Source organism: Eulemur rufifrons, chromosome 7, assembly GCF_041146395.1.
Source record: "Eulemur rufifrons isolate Redbay chromosome 7, OSU_ERuf_1, whole genome shotgun sequence".
In the NCBI taxonomy this organism is placed as follows: domain Eukaryota; kingdom Metazoa; phylum Chordata; class Mammalia; order Primates; family Lemuridae; genus Eulemur; species Eulemur rufifrons.
Genome location: NC_090989.1, coordinates 189,331,175 through 189,346,787, shown reverse-complemented (window position 1 = coordinate 189,346,787; position 15,613 = coordinate 189,331,175). Strand labels below are relative to the sequence as shown.

Below are 15,613 nucleotides of genomic sequence, written 5' to 3'. Positions count from 1 at the left end.
TCCAACAATTTGACAGAAGGCTTATGTCACTTTTAGCCTATTTTTTCATACTGGTGGAGTGAAAACTATTTGTGATAATTCTTTAAATTATTAAATTTAAATTTATTAAATTGAACACTGTTCCTACTCTCTAGATTTTTGAAAAATAATGTGATGCCCTCTGCCAGCCAGAAAGTTTTATAATCTTGAAGAGAACTTGACATTTAACTTTAAACAGGCAACAATACAAACCTCAGGAACCTTTCCCTCCTATATCATTGAATAATTAAAGCCACTGCAACCTTTCCTGGGTGCCCAGCACGGGTGGAGCACAGCGTAAAGAATCTGGCCTCAGCCAGGCAGACGGCGCTTCGCCACAGGCTCGACCACTTGCTAGCTCGGGGACTGAAACCGTCACCTAACTTCTCTGAGCCTCAGTTTCCTGTTTTCCTCACCTACAAAATGGAGAAAACTGTATTACAGTGACCATGATGATCTGACGCCACAACGTGTGTGAAACGCTGGGTGTGGGACGGGCGGCATTACTTCATTTGCTCGTAATTTTTATCAGACTAAACTGTCATAGCCTACACTTCAATATGTCACTTACCCTTGTAAATTTCACTGAGACAGAAGCATTTTGTTTTTCCTCTGGGGACTCAATAGCATTTATAATGACCAAGTCACCGGAAATGGATTTGTGGGGCTGGCTGAATTCCAAGAGGAATAAGACATTTCAAAATGGGAAAGACCAAAACCAAAAGCAAGCCCAGGGAAGAAGATGGAGTTGTAACCTCAATGTCAGCAAATTTGGAAATCAGGGCTCGGTAGGCATGTCAGAGTGGGCTCCTCAGCCTCCTCCCAGGTGAGTGACAAGCGTGCTGGTTCCGGGAAGCTTTGTCTGCATTTTGGGACTGTGGCTTCCTAGCCACCCCCACAGAACACACTGGCATCCTGCAAGGGTGCTGAGGTGTTCCTTTGTTAAATCACGTAACAGCGGTCTTTCGCCAATTAGCTGGAATGTGAATATGATGTTCTTCAAAGTTTTCCTTCATGCACTTTGGTTCAACTTCTGTTGCCTGCTCCTACTTGCCTGCTAATGAGCATTCACAGTGACAGAAGGAATATAAAAACTGCAAAAAATATTAGTGGGAAAACTGGACAGTAGTTGATGAAATATGCTTCATTTGGGAGCTTCATTTTAATAAGCAAAGTGCTGTTTGCATTCAGTTCAGATGATAAAATTAAATGTCTTAATATTAATAATACATTCTGTTTAATACTAATTTCTGTTTTATCTGTAACTCCCAGGCCCTCCGATTTCTGGGTGAGTCTGAGAACCTTCTCTAGGCCCTATGGGTGGCCCAGAATCCTCAGAGGAAATAAACACAATGTAGATTTGCTGCTTTGGGTGATGCCGGCCCCACACCCTACGGAGGAAACTAAGCAGTGGCGTAGCACACGTTTTATCAGTAGCTGCTCTAACCATTCCAATTTGCTCCATGTTCCTAGGGTTTCCTATTGATACAAATAAATCTTCGGTAGGAATTACTTCTACCCAAGGACTTTGGAAGTTTCTTTTCAAGGTTTATAAAGCTCAACTCCTTCCTGTCAAATTCCCATCCCTGCCACTGCACGGCCCTGGCCCAACCCGCCACTGTCTGTTGCCTGGAACACTGAGGCAGCCCCTGGACTGGCTCCATACAACGTTCTCGTTCCTCCTTCAGTCTTTCATCAACCCAGCACCCGGAGTGACACGGTTAAAACCTAAGTCGGACTGTGCCACCGCCCTGCTCAAACTCCTGCATGGCTTCCTGCCTCTCAGACGAAAAGCCAGGCTCGAAACGCCAGGGCAGCCATCCATGCTCTGCCTCCGTGGCCTCAAGACACCCTTCCTACTGCTCCCACCTCCCGCGCTCTGCTCCAGCCGCACCTGTCTCCCGCGATGCCTCCCACGCACCAGGCACGCTCTTGCCTCTCTGTTGCCCTCTCTGCCCAGGATACTCGTCCCTGACCCCGCTGGGCCCACTCCCTCCCTTCAGCCAGTCTCTCCCCTGGCTGCCCTGGCTGCCACTGCTGCCACCCGAGCACCCGCACCCTCTTTCCTCTGGGCCTTAGCACCATCTCACACACTGTATACGCCATTTACTTGTCTATTCTCTGCCTCCCCCACAGAAGGAAATTTCTCCTAAAAGGAGTGACTTTGTTTGTTTGTTCGCTGATCCATAAAGGCTTGCTCAGTCTATATTCACGGAATGAATGAATGGATGACAAAGTTCTACTGACCCATGCCAGGGGCTGCCATGAGGATCCTGGAGACGACCACCTGTGTGATGGCTTGCTTTGCAGCGTTTGCCGATTCCCCCAAGCGGTTCCCGTTTTCATCTGTGACCGGAATGCCAACTCTGAGCTCCCTGCAGAGCAAAGCACATGCAAAGGAGTTCCCCAATGCCTTCGCGAAATGCCTGGAAATAATACTATGATGGGAAAGATCAAGTCCCTACTTAATCCAAATACTCACTCAAGTGTCATTTCTGGTACTATCAAGTTTATTTTTAAATACCATGAACAAGCTTAATCCTCTTGGGATAGACACAAAAGTAAAATAACACTAGTAAACTTTCTTAAAAGGGTGTACTTTTTTCAACAACAATATGATTTGAAGGGTGGATAAGCTAGCTTAGAGAAAAGGCTAATTTCTACGCCCATGTGCAAATTTGAGCAACTTTCCCAATGATAAATAGATACAATATGTGGCATTATTAAGTCAACTACTTAATATACTGACACAGAAGTAGTCACTAGTATGTGGCCCTTATTGGATATTTATTAACTATAGTTAGTAACACTATGACTCCTATTGATACCGTTTTTTGTTATCCATTCCAAAATGCTTTTTCTTGTCCTTTCTTCTCCTTTAATTTTTGCCAGTTCTAAAAAATACTTCCAAAGATATAGATTAATATTACTTTAAGGCCTAAAAGAAAATTCTGGCGGGGGTAAGAACCCATCTTAGAGAATAAACTTTCTTTGCCCAACCCAAGCACAACTCAGTGTAAACTTGAGACAGATCTTTCAATTCCACAGACACAGAAAAACTAATCCCAGCGCCCACGCACTGCCCAGCCTGCTTCCATAACCGGCAACTCGCGGCTAAACTTGTTCCATCAGTGGGTCCCTCGCCACCCCCAGCCCAGATTATTTTGAAGTAAATCCCAGATCTCATAAAATTTCATCTGTACATATTAAAATAAAATTTTAAAAGTTTCAACAAAGCTAATCATTACAAGAGCCTACCCCGTCGAGCGCAAGCTCTTGCTGCGAGTGCGTGTGGCTCTTACCTTTGCCTCATTAGTGGAATATTAATGCAATTGGCAGCAGCTACGGCAGCAAAGGGAACAAAACGTCCTACCAGTGGCGAGACATGCTGCGGAAGAGAGAATTCCGAAAGCATCATCTTCCCTTTCCGGTATTACTGGATGGAAATAACTTATTTCTACTCGAAAAGTCTTAAAAATGCACAGTCCTATTTGTAGAGAACTCAGGCCAAGAGTACTTTCAAAACTTGTTTCCTAGTGGTATTTTTCTATGTCCGGTATGGGCGTGCTGGGACCAGGCATGCTTCTAAGACATTCGACGCTTAGCGTGGCTGAATGAGCGCGGGCTTTGGAGACCCAAAGTCCTGAGCTCAGATGCTGGCTCTTCCACCTCCTCCGAGCTGGGCCTGAGGCAGGCTGTGGGGAGGCGAGCATTTGGCATTTCATACACAGCGCCAGGCACAGACCACGGTGTTGGCAGAGGTAACAACCCTTCCCAAACTTACTGGGATATATAATTAAGATATACAGCTAAACACGTGACTTGAACTATTTTGAAGAATAACACAGGGACTTTGAGCCAGGCAGGTGAGAATGAATTAAGAAGTTTATCATGGAAATAAAAATCTGAGTACCTTGGTTAATGCATTAAGTCCTAGAGCTGTTGCTACGGCACCAGTTGTTGCAGAAACATAAGCTGTTCCCAATTCACTGAAATGAAAAAAAGTATATCCCATAAATGATGAGTGCCAGGGAACTCCGGCACCTTATTCGAAGAAACAAGGGAGAAATACAAAAGAGCATGATCAAGAACAGAGAGTCCACAAAACAACATTCCTTATCACTCTTACAAGTAGAAGAATCTAGAGAAAAAGCAAATAGACCCATAAAAAACAGGATTCTTCACACATAACCTGACTACGATCCCAAACAAGTAGACATATAGATTGTGTATTCGTGGGAGGGAGGGTTTGTGTGTAGAAAGCTATGAATTCAGGAAAATGTGTATTGGGCTAAATGTTTGGAACATATTTGCTTAAAAAAAATATTTCTCAAAATATTAATATACATCCTGAAAGCACAAATGAAGTGCTGCCATCTTAAAAATGTTACCTTACTGTATAAAAATACGAAGTCTCATCTTCAAAATGCAATAAAGCACAAGCAATCCTCCCTTCCTTTAAAAGAAATTTTAATTATGATAAACTCCACTGGGTTGCAGATTTCAATATCCTTTGTTCCACACGATGATGGTAGAAAAATATGGGCTGTCAAATGCAATCTTAAGTAATAAAAAAAAAAAGAAAAGCACTTTTCTTTCAAGTGTAATACAAGTTATGCTGACATTTTAGTCTGTCAGATTTTTTTTACAAGAGGCAAATTTTTAAACCCATTGCTTACTTCTGGGCTCCAAAGATGAGCTATTTTTTTTTTTTTTTTTAAAGTCAGATATAATGGTCATATCACCATGGTCTTCCTTGATTTCTCCAGACGCCACACGGCTGACCCCTTTCCTTTTGATGTTGCTGGCGTTGACCTGGGCAGGGTGGAGGGGTATGGCTTGCCATTTACCTGCCTGCCTGCCACGTGTCCTACAGTGGCAATGAGAGGTATCATTCTATTAGCGCTAACGGCTTGAGTCATGTCTGAGAAAGCAGGTTGGAAGAAAACGGTTGTCTTGATAGAGAGGGAGAAAAAGAAGCACTTTACTTGAAAAAGATGCTACATAATATTCTGAACAATATAAGCAGTTTATACAGACACACTGTTTTAAACAGGAGAGCATCACCACTTAATCAAATGAACACTGGAGAACTGCAGCGGGCCGCCGAGTCTCACAGCCTTACTTTACAGTGAGGGGAGCGTCTCCACTTCTGTTGGTGTAATTGACCACAGCATTGAAGGACTGGTTAATCCACTGCCAGAACACCACCGCCGGCGTAGTCCTGAAACAGAGCGATCGGTCACACACCCACCGTCACTCGGCCCTGGCCCTAACCGCTGCACAGAACAGAGAATGTGAGCACCAGAAACCAGGGAGGAGGCAGACTGGGAAGGGAGAGAGCTGGGCAAGGGCTATGCATCTGGGCTGTCACAGGCTTAGGACCTGTGTGGCCAGGCAGACATTTAACCTCTCTGATCCTCAGTGTCCTCATTAAGTAGATACGGATGACACCAAGCTCAGGGGGTTGCTATGAGGATGGAGTAAGATAAAATTTGTAGAGGGCCTGGCACAGACATTTATTGAGTGTCTACTAAGAGTAGACACTCAATAAATGTCAGGTCCCTTCTTTGGGGGAAAAATGAAGCATTTGTAGGCCAAGCAGTCCTGACCCCTCCTAACTGCATGTACAATCCCGTATGTCTGTGTCTATGTGTACACCTACACCTATATTGTATCTATACCTATACTATATGGATGGATCAAAAGGAGAATTTACTTATACATTCTTTATTTTCTTTCTCTGTCTCATTTTCTTTCAGGTCTAACATTTGGGGAAAAATTCAATCTCCTTTTGAATGAAGAAGAAGATGGTATTTAGCAGAGGAGAAAGGTAAAAAAGACCCCTAGAGTAGCAACATTTATACAAAAGGGAACTAAAAATGAAATGACATTTATTTCTTTTTTTAAAGCAATTACACCCCCATTTTATTTTTCTAATTTTATTTTTTGTTTTATATATTTTTGGAGGACAATGTGCTGTCTGGACATACACTGTGGATGATTCAATCAAGCCAATTCCCATATCATCACTTCCTATACTTATGGAATGACATTTATCTCAATAAGATTATTTAACATAAAAATGTACTTTAGGCTTTTGTGATATCAAACTCTTGTTACATAGCCATCACTTACCTATAAAATGTCATCATGCAACCTGTGATGGTCATGTTCATTGGAACCTGAGCTGACATTCTTCCTATCAAAATCATCTTTTCACCAGTGTCAGGATGAAAAGCTGAATCGTAGATGTACTTTGCTCTCCATAATTCATTTTCTGTAAGACCTGGAGGAACAATTCCTTGCCTAGGAAAATAACAACAAATAACATGGCAATTTTTCATTTCAAATATCTCACTAGTGCCCTAGAGACAAGTAGCTGCAAAGTTTGAAAGTTTACACTTACCTAAAACAATTCTGCCTAGATGGAGTGACAAATCTAACTATTAATATTATATATGTAGTCAGTAAAAATTTCAAAACATAAGCACTTAAAATGAACATTTCAAACCTATTCATTTTAAATTATCTGTAATTTGGAAAAGCAAAATAAAAAGTCTTGCATAACATGGAAGTATTCAACTTTGAAATACTCTTTATCTTAAATGACATTTTAAAATGTATTTTGAACTTTGCAAACTCTAAAGTATATTTAACCAATTAGATGAAAGTTATGGTACTCAGGAATATTGATTCATTTTTAAACCCGCAGAATGAAAACCTTGTTTATGAAGGTTTTTAGTGAAAAAAAAAAAAAAAAAAAAAGCCATGTGATGCTGGAGGCGGAGATTGGAGTGATGCACCTGTAAGCCCAGGACACCAAAGCCATCAAAACCCAGGAAAAGGCAAGAAGGACCCTACCCCAGAGCCTTCAGACAGAGCACGGCCCTGCTGACACCTTGATTTCAGACTTTGGGCCTCCAGGACTGTAGGAGAATAAATTTCTGTTGTTTTAAGCCACCCAGCTGGTGGCACTTTGTTACTGCAGCTTTAGGAAACAAATGTATCATTCCTTTAACTGTTGCATAGTATCCCACTGCATGACTGTAAAACGCTGTGTAATATATTAATATTATACCAACCCCCTAGTGTTGGGCATTTTAACTACTTCTAATTTTTTTCATTTGTAAAGGATGGGGAAGTAAATAAATCTTTCCTTACATTCAAGACTATTTCAAAAGCAATGAGTAAATGAGCTGGGACAAAAGCCATGTAAAATATTAAAACTTTAGACATATCTTTTATCCTTTTTCTGTATTTGAGTTATGTCTTTTTAAAAAATCATCTTCATCAACAGTAGCATCATCATCATTATTTACATAATTTGTATGCATACTGTGGCTAACAAAATTTTAATTTTGTTTTGTTAGTTGTCTTATCTGCTGTTCGGAACATTTTTATTTTTATGCACTCAGACAGGAATAAAGTTTTGACCTAGAAAGACTACACAAATGTTCACCTACACTTGTAGCATTTTCATAATAGTTGTTTTTGTGTGTGTCATTGAAGCTTTTAATCTATTGAGAACTTACCTTAAGATATAAAAATGTAAAACTTGCTTAACTTTATTTCCCAGTCAGCTGGTCTGCATCAGTTGGGATTTTGTGAAGACCAGGCTTAATTTCTAGACCTTCCATTGTGCTCCCACATACTACATATTCTGATGTCAACACCCACCATTTAAATTGGACAGTCCATTTCAATATTTGATAGAGCAGCTGTCCCGCACTCTGTTCTTTTTCTTGCTCTAAAATGCCTTAGTTGCACTCAATAATTTATTCTTCCAGATAAACCTTAGAATTATTTTGTCAATTTTATAGGTGATCACAATTGTATTTTGACTGAAACTGTATTAATCCGGAGAGAATGACACCTCTACAACGTGAAGCCTTTCTATCTAGGCCTACTACATGTCACTCCCGTTACTCAAATGCTTCTTTTAGTGACTCCCAGTGGTCCTGTCATTGCCACACACCTCTTGATAAGTTTGTTCCCAAGCATTTCACTTTTTTTTCATTGTTTTTGTGAATATGAATAAAAATAGTCTAATTGATTATTGCTGGTATACAGGAAGCTACCAACTTTTTATATATATTATAAGCCGGCCCCTCATTGTAGTCTTTTATTTGTTCCATTGGTTTTTTAGTTGATTGTCAAGAATATCATCATTTCTATAAAAAAAAATTGTCTCATCTTTTCGATATTTCTACATCTTATTTCTTTTCCTGTCTTACTGAATTGGTTAGGGCTTCCAGAATATTCTATTCTAGTGAAGATAAAGGCATCCTGGGCTTGCTCCTTACTTCAATGAGAATGCCTCATAGTGCAATATTTCCAGGGGAATGTCTCGGATATCTACAGACATTATAAAAAAGAAGTGAAAAAAAGGGACCCATGTTCAAGTTTGGAGAGATCGATTAAGCAGCTTTCTTCACTCTGGATTTCTTGCCAACCTTAAAAAGTTAATATGTGACATTCTAAGAGTGGGATGTGAACTTTCCCAAATTTGACTAGGAAAACTCCCTCCTTCCCCTCTCCCCACCTCCCCGTTTCTGCAAGAATTCCATAGGATCCCTTTCCAAAGAAGTCTTTTGGGGAAGCTCAGTTCTAGTGTTTCAGTATTTAGTGTGTTGCTGGCTTCTGACGTGGGGAATGTATTCTTCATCATGTTAAGAAGTACTACAGATTATTCCCAGCTGATTATTTTGTGAGAAATAGCTGTACAATTTTAGCTCCTTTTGGGTGTCTATCAAGATGTGACTTTTTTGCTTTGACGTATTGATATGATAAATTATATTAATAAATGTCCTAAAAATAAGTCACCTTTTCATTCTTAGAATAAATCCTACTAGTTCATGTTTTAACACAAGGTTGGAGTTGATGTGCTGGTATTTTATTTTGGATTTCTGCTTTTTTTTTTTTTTTTTTTTTTGAGATAGAATCTCTCTCTGTTGCTCCCGGTAGAGTGCAGTGGCATCTTCATAGCTCACAGCAACCTCAAACTCCTAGGCTCGAGCGATCCTCCTGCTTCAGTCTCCCTAGTAGCTAGGACTACAGGCCTGTGTCACCACACTCAGCTAATTTTTTCAACTTTTGGTGAAGACGAGGTCTTACTCTTGCTCAGGGTGGTCTCGAACTCCTGACCTCAAATGATTCTCCGGCCTCGGCCTCCCAGAGTACTAGGATTACAGGCATGAGCCACCGCACCCGGCTGAATTTCTACATTATTAATCTGTAAGATGGACCATTGTTTCCTTTCAGTACATTTGCATCATTCATAGTATCTCAGGGTTGCAAATGAATTGGGAAGTATTTCCTTTTTTCCTATGCTCTCATAACATTTTTGAATTAAATCTGCTTTATTAAGGTATAATTTAAATACCACAGAAGTCAACCATTTTAAGTCTACAATTTGATGAGATCTGAAAAATGCACAGAGTGGGGTAACCACCCCAGAATCATGGTATAGAGCAGCAGTCCCCAACCTTTTTGGCACCAGGGGCCGGCTTCATGGAAGATAATTTTTCCACGGACTGGGGTGGTGGTGGGGGTGCGGCAGAGCTCTAGAGTGGCCTGGTCCCTAACAGGGGTTGGGGGGTAGAGACCACAGGTATAGAGTATTTCCCTCTCTCCAACAGTTCCCCTGGGCCCCTCTGACGTCATTCCCTCACTTCCTGCCAACCACTGATCTGCTTTCGAACACCACAGCATTGCCTCTTTGAGAATTTCACAAAAATGGATTCATACAGCGAGTGGTATTTTGTGTCTGGCCTCTTTCACTTTGAACAGTGCTTCTGAGATGCGTCCTTCTTCGTACCAATAGTTGGTTCATCACTGAGTAGTATTCCATTCGATGAATGTACCACAGGTATTTACCAATTCTCTTTTTAGCCGTTCTAGTAGGTATGAAGTAATATCTCCTGTGGTTTTAATTTGCATTTCCCTATCAACTGATGATGTTGAGCATCTTTCCATATGCTTACTTACTATTCCTGTATTTCTTTTAAAGCTTCTACATCAGTTCTTTGGTTTTATTTTTAGTTACATTGATTGCAGTTTCTTTAGTTTTATACTTCTGAGTTTTAGAAAATATGTACTAATATTTAACTTGAGGTAACTTGAGTTACCTTTAAAATTCTCAAAAAAATTAAGATGATATAACACATTTCTCTATTATAGTAAAGAGCAAAATCATATATATTTTTGAGATTTGTTCCTATTTAAGGCAAGATGTTTAGTGTAGTTTTAAATCTTCCACTTTCTTCTTTTCTGATACTACAATCTTGGGCTTTAGATTCAGACAGATACTACCATTTTTCAAAAAACATTTTATTTCTTTTACCCTATATAATATTTTCTAACTAGGGATACAACAATTATTTCTATTTTAGTAGGTTTTAACATTCATCACTAGTCTATATTATGACTCTTATTATTTTTGCTTTTTTATCATAGTCAAATATACATAAAATTTACCACTTTAATCATTTTTAGTACACAGTTCTATGACATTAAGTACATACACATTGTAGTGCAATCATCACCACTATTCACCCGTAGAACAAATTTTCATCTTCCGCAACTAAAATTCTGTACCATTAAACAATAATTCCCCATTCCCTCATCCTCCTGGCAACTACCGTTCTACTTTTGTCTCTATGAATTTGACTACTCTAAGTACCTCATATAAGTGGAATCATACAATATTTGTCCTTTTGTGACTAGGTGACTTCACTCAGCATAATGTCTTCAAGGTTCATTCATGTGGTAAGATGTGTCAGAATTTCCTTTCTTTTTAAGGCTGAATAATATTCCATTGTGAGTATACACCACATTTTGTTTATCCATTTGTCTATTGATAGATACTTGGGTTGCTTCTACCTTTTGGCTACATACAAATAATGCTGGAACATAAAATGGGTGTACACATAGCTGTTCGGGTTTCTATTTTCATCTCTTTCAGGTACATATTCAGAAGTGGAATTTTTTGACCCTATCATAATTCATGTTTTTTTGAGGAATCACCATTCCTCAAAATGGTGATTACAGTTTTCTTATTTTTGAGTTTAACTTTGCTTCATCTCTTAACCACTCAAGAAGGGTTTATGAAGAGTTTTTTTTTCATGTTTTTGCATACTGTTTTGTTGACTTTGCAAATAAAGACAATCTGGTATAAAATTCTTGGTTACAACTCTTTCTCCTGAAAGCATTCACTGTCTTCTGGCATTCAGTGTGTAGATGAAAAGGTTGAGAACTTTCTGATATTTGTACCTTTCTAATAGCTTTTCCCCCCTTGTTCATGGATGCTTATGGATTTTTAAAAGTTTGTAGAAAAAAAAATAAAAGAAAAAAATTGCCATGCATGAGTCTCTTTGCTTTGAGGTCTCTTTGATACATGTTATTCCTCACCCAAGCAAAATCCCTTTCTGCTATATATTTAATATTGCTTATTTACATTTTTTCTAATTTCTCTTGCAGAAACGTGAATTAACTATATCTTTAGTCACCATTCTCTATTCCCCTTACATAATCTTTCCTCCAGCTTTCTCTTTTTTATCCCCAATACGGACTGGCCTGGCCTGTTTCTGGATGGCCTTTGAGCTCAGAATGGCTTTTATAGAGGGCTGTAAAAACAAATAAACAAAACACACAAAAACCGTATGTGACAGAGACTGTATGGTCTGCAAAGCCTAAAATATGTAAATCTGGCCCTTTATAGAAACAGTTTGCTAACCTCTGACCTCCACCCCGAGCTTCTCAGGTTTTTCCTCTATATTTCCAGTTCTACTTTGTCATGGTGCCATTTCTGATGTTAGTTCTCCACCACTGTCTTTAGCGAAGATTTCAACTTTCCAATTTACATTTTTAGGCTCTTGGCAATCTTCCGTATGTCATCTTCCTTTCAACCACATGGTGGTCTTTTCATCTCAATCTCTCCTCTCTACGGCTGCTTCTCCAGACTCATAAAGAACATTTACTGTACTAAAGTCCTAAAATGTGCTTCTGCTGGATCTTCCTCTCCCTCGTCCTTCAGTACTTTCTCCTAAGGCCCCTGAGGTTCTGTCTGCGTCCTCCCTCTGTGTGCATACTCGCCATGACAGAATCCGGCTGGACTCGGGGTTCACAGACTGTCATTGGTTCCCTCCTAACTATCCAGATGCCCACTGAACACCTGTCTCAGATGTGCTGCTCATGGGCACGCTCAAGCGTGTAGCTTCCAGCAAGCCAGTCCCCGTGATGTTGCCCTACTGCCGGAGTTGGCAAACTGCTGTGTGTGGCCTGTATGCCCCATTAGGTAAGAGTGGTTTTTACAATTTTTAAAGGATTGTAAAAAAGATAAACAAACAAAAAACCAAGAATGATATGCAACAGAAATGCTTTGTGGTCCACAAAGCCGAAATATCTCTTATATGGGCTTTTACAGAAACAGTTGCCAACTGCTGCTTTAGTGTCTCTCTACACAGGTGGCATCTTCTCTTACCTCCTGCCTGGCTCTCACGACTGACGGAGTGCAGCCCAAACCCACCATCCCTGCGGGCACTGCTGTCAGCTCCCTTCTCAGCTGGGCTCCTACTGACAGCGTTTCATCCACTGGGGCTATGGCTCAGAAGCAACCAACCTACCCCTAATTCTTGGCAGCTTGTTTTTTGCATGATGCTGTCTCTGTTCAGAGACAGAAAAATGCATGGGGTTGTTGTATTGGAGAATAGGAGGCAGGGTGCTGGGAAAAGGGGACCTCACAGATTGGCACTGTGAGCAGGAGGGATGACTGTCTCACTTTTAGGTTACTATGAGCCCTGGATATCTGTGTTAAGGGTCAGCAATTTCGGCAATGGGGGATACAAACAGGCCTTTCTACTCATTCTTTTTTTTTGCCCAAAGGATTCTGTTGCAAAAAAAAAAAAAAAAAAAAAAAGATGTAAAATCACTAAGTAGAGGTTTAAAAACAATGGACTAATATGATGATGTATTTACGCATTACGTCAAAAAACATACTCATTAATATTACCTGTAATCATGTACTGTTTTTCTTGCATTCTCTAGTTGTTCGTTTGTTAACAGAATATTCCTCGGGTCAGTTACGGTGAAGAAATGATTGGCTCGTCCGACAAAAGTGCTTTGATCCCATCGAGGCTCCCTGATGTTGATGTTTGGCGGCAGTTCTCCAGACATGGTCCTGGACTGAGGAGAGCCAGACAGACAAGTCCGTGTAAGGCTTACACTGTCACGGCATATTTTGTATTCTATAGTCACACGAGATCTTCAGGTCAGGATTTATGTACTCTCTTCCTATTTATAAGGATAATGTTGCTATAAATGGCAGAAAGACCAGTGAAATTCAAAGCTAACTTTGTCTACAAATCTCAATTGATCTTCACCAAATTTCAATAGTTTCCTGCATTATTTGTCTTTACAAGTACATAGTATTTCAACATTCCTTACTTGTTGGATACCTAGAAATACTCTAGAGAAAATAAAAATATAAAAAGTTTAAAAATAGTATCAGCAGTGGCAGGGTCTGATAGTTGAACCCATTTTTCTGGGTGAAACAAGCAATGTCAAACTACTATTGCATTCTTGTCTTCTGAAAGTGTTATTTCTACCAGTAAAAGTGACTAATGATGCAAAAAAAAAAAAAAAAAAGAGGCTTAAATACTAAAAATTACACAATTAAAAAAAGATACAGATTCATTCAGCCTTCTTTAGCACAAAAACCACCTATCAAAAATTAAAAATTATGTTCTTCAATCTACCAGGAACATAGTGGGAAAAACACACTCTGACAGCCCTGTGAATAAGAATAACGCTGTAGCATATAATTATCCTCATAAAATTTTTATTTTCTGGCTAAAGAACCACCTCTTTTTTCCAAAAGTAATTAATTTCTTTCTCTGAGTAATACATGCTTATTTTAGAACTGCATTGTATTTTTGTAATAGATGCTTACTGTAGTATTCTGAGAAATATAACCTTATAATAGCAAAGAAAGAATAAGGAAACAAAATCTCCCATCATCCAGCCACTCTGAAACAATTATTGTTCACGTTTCAGTACATTTCCTTACAGATGTTTTCTATACATGTTATCATAGAATTAAAAAATAAGTTGATATCATACTGTATGTTTTGATATCTTGATTTTTTTGCATTTATTTCATAAGCACCTCCCATGGCAATAAATATTCATTCTAGATACATAATATTTTTACTGTTGATGTTGTTTTCAGGTTTTCATAATTACATATCATGCTGAATCTTGTCTACGAATCTTTTTCTTTGCAGCTGGTGTTACTCTCAGGCTAGATCTCTCTGCATGATATTAGCAGGTCAAAGCATCTAACCACTATGAAGGCTTCAAACCATTGCTTTCTTACGCCTGTTTCTGTTTCTTACATTTCTGATACTAGTTCTAATTATAGCTTTCTTTTCCAGGTAATTTTTCATTGAGTTTTTTTTTTAATTTTTGATGCTTTACAAGTTCTCCAGTGTATTAAGATGTCAGATGTTAATGCTGGGCACTCCTGTAATTTGTGCTTTATCAAAATCTCCAATTAGTACATATCATGGACCATGGGATCAAAGTTGAGCATATCGGGTCCACAGATGTGAGGAATCTAGTGCAAGGAGAACAGCTGGCGGTGACAGTGGGACGATAGGAATCAGCTCTGCGATCCTGGAGCAGGCTGGGATGGCGGACACGCAGGAAGCCAGCGGCAAAGCTGGTGAAGCCACACTTCTCCCAAGGGCACAATGCAGCAATAAAGTATCGTGACAACTCCCTTTTTTGAGTGACCGCTGCTTTTTTAAATCTTACTGAGAAACCTTGTTCTCTACAATCACAGATGGTCGGGAACTTTGCTGTTTGAAATCATAACAAGAAGAAGGAAACATCGTCTCATTCTTGACATAGAAAGGGGGCCTGGACTTCCGACCCAGGTGCAGAGTTTCAGATTAGGAAATTTTTAGATTCAATCCAAGTCTATTTTAACTTTGTAATTTCCAAGGAAACAGGCATGTGGGTCCACTTCACAGTCCAAACTTCTATACCCAGTCCTGCTTTGAGTCTATCAAAATACTGCTTCACTAAACTTTACCTAAACTCCACTATTTTCCAAAATGTTATAATAGATCTATCTTCTCCTTTGTTTGATGAGACAGAAAGTTTCTCAGGTGTGTGGTCTCCTCATTGCACTGAGTCAATAAACATGACTTTGTTCGACTAAAGGTTTAACCCTACAGGTCTTTGGTCTATTGGGCTATGACAACAGAAATATCTAAATTTCAAATTAGAGCATATCAAATTGCACATGTTACATCCAGGGATACAATAAATATAATGTATGTCAAAGAGCCATTGTTATATGGAGAAATGTCTAAATTTTGAATTAGAATACATTAAATATATTATTTATAACATAGAAAAAGCAAAGCGAAGACTCCAATTCATACAAAGGGGAGCGGTAAGTAGTTTTCAGAGTAGGCTACAGAGACCCAGGCTGTGCTGAGGCCTCTTAGCAACCTACAGGGAGTGGAGGGGAGTTCAGGCAGCTGGGTCTGAGCCTCTAAGCTTGTGCTCACTTAGGGCAGATACA

At 39.5% G+C, this 15,613-nt stretch overlaps 1 protein-coding gene across 1 annotated transcript in view; it reads right to left on the bottom strand.

Moving 5' to 3' along the window:
• Nucleotides 1-15,613, bottom strand: part of SFXN1 (sideroflexin 1) — a 40,515-nt gene that overhangs the window by 12,660 nt on the left and 12,242 nt on the right. Inside the window, exons 2-7 of the mRNA XM_069476139.1 lie at nt 13,031-13,203; nt 6,157-6,327; nt 5,144-5,242; nt 3,932-4,007; nt 3,321-3,406; nt 2,266-2,393 (exon numbers count right to left, since the gene is read on the bottom strand). Coding sequence (XP_069332240.1) covers nt 2,266-2,393; nt 3,321-3,406; nt 3,932-4,007; nt 5,144-5,242; nt 6,157-6,327; nt 13,031-13,194 — 724 coding nt within the window. The 5' untranslated portion in view covers nt 13,195-13,203. The remainder of the gene's footprint in view (nt 1-2,265; nt 2,394-3,320; nt 3,407-3,931; nt 4,008-5,143; nt 5,243-6,156; nt 6,328-13,030; nt 13,204-15,613) is intronic.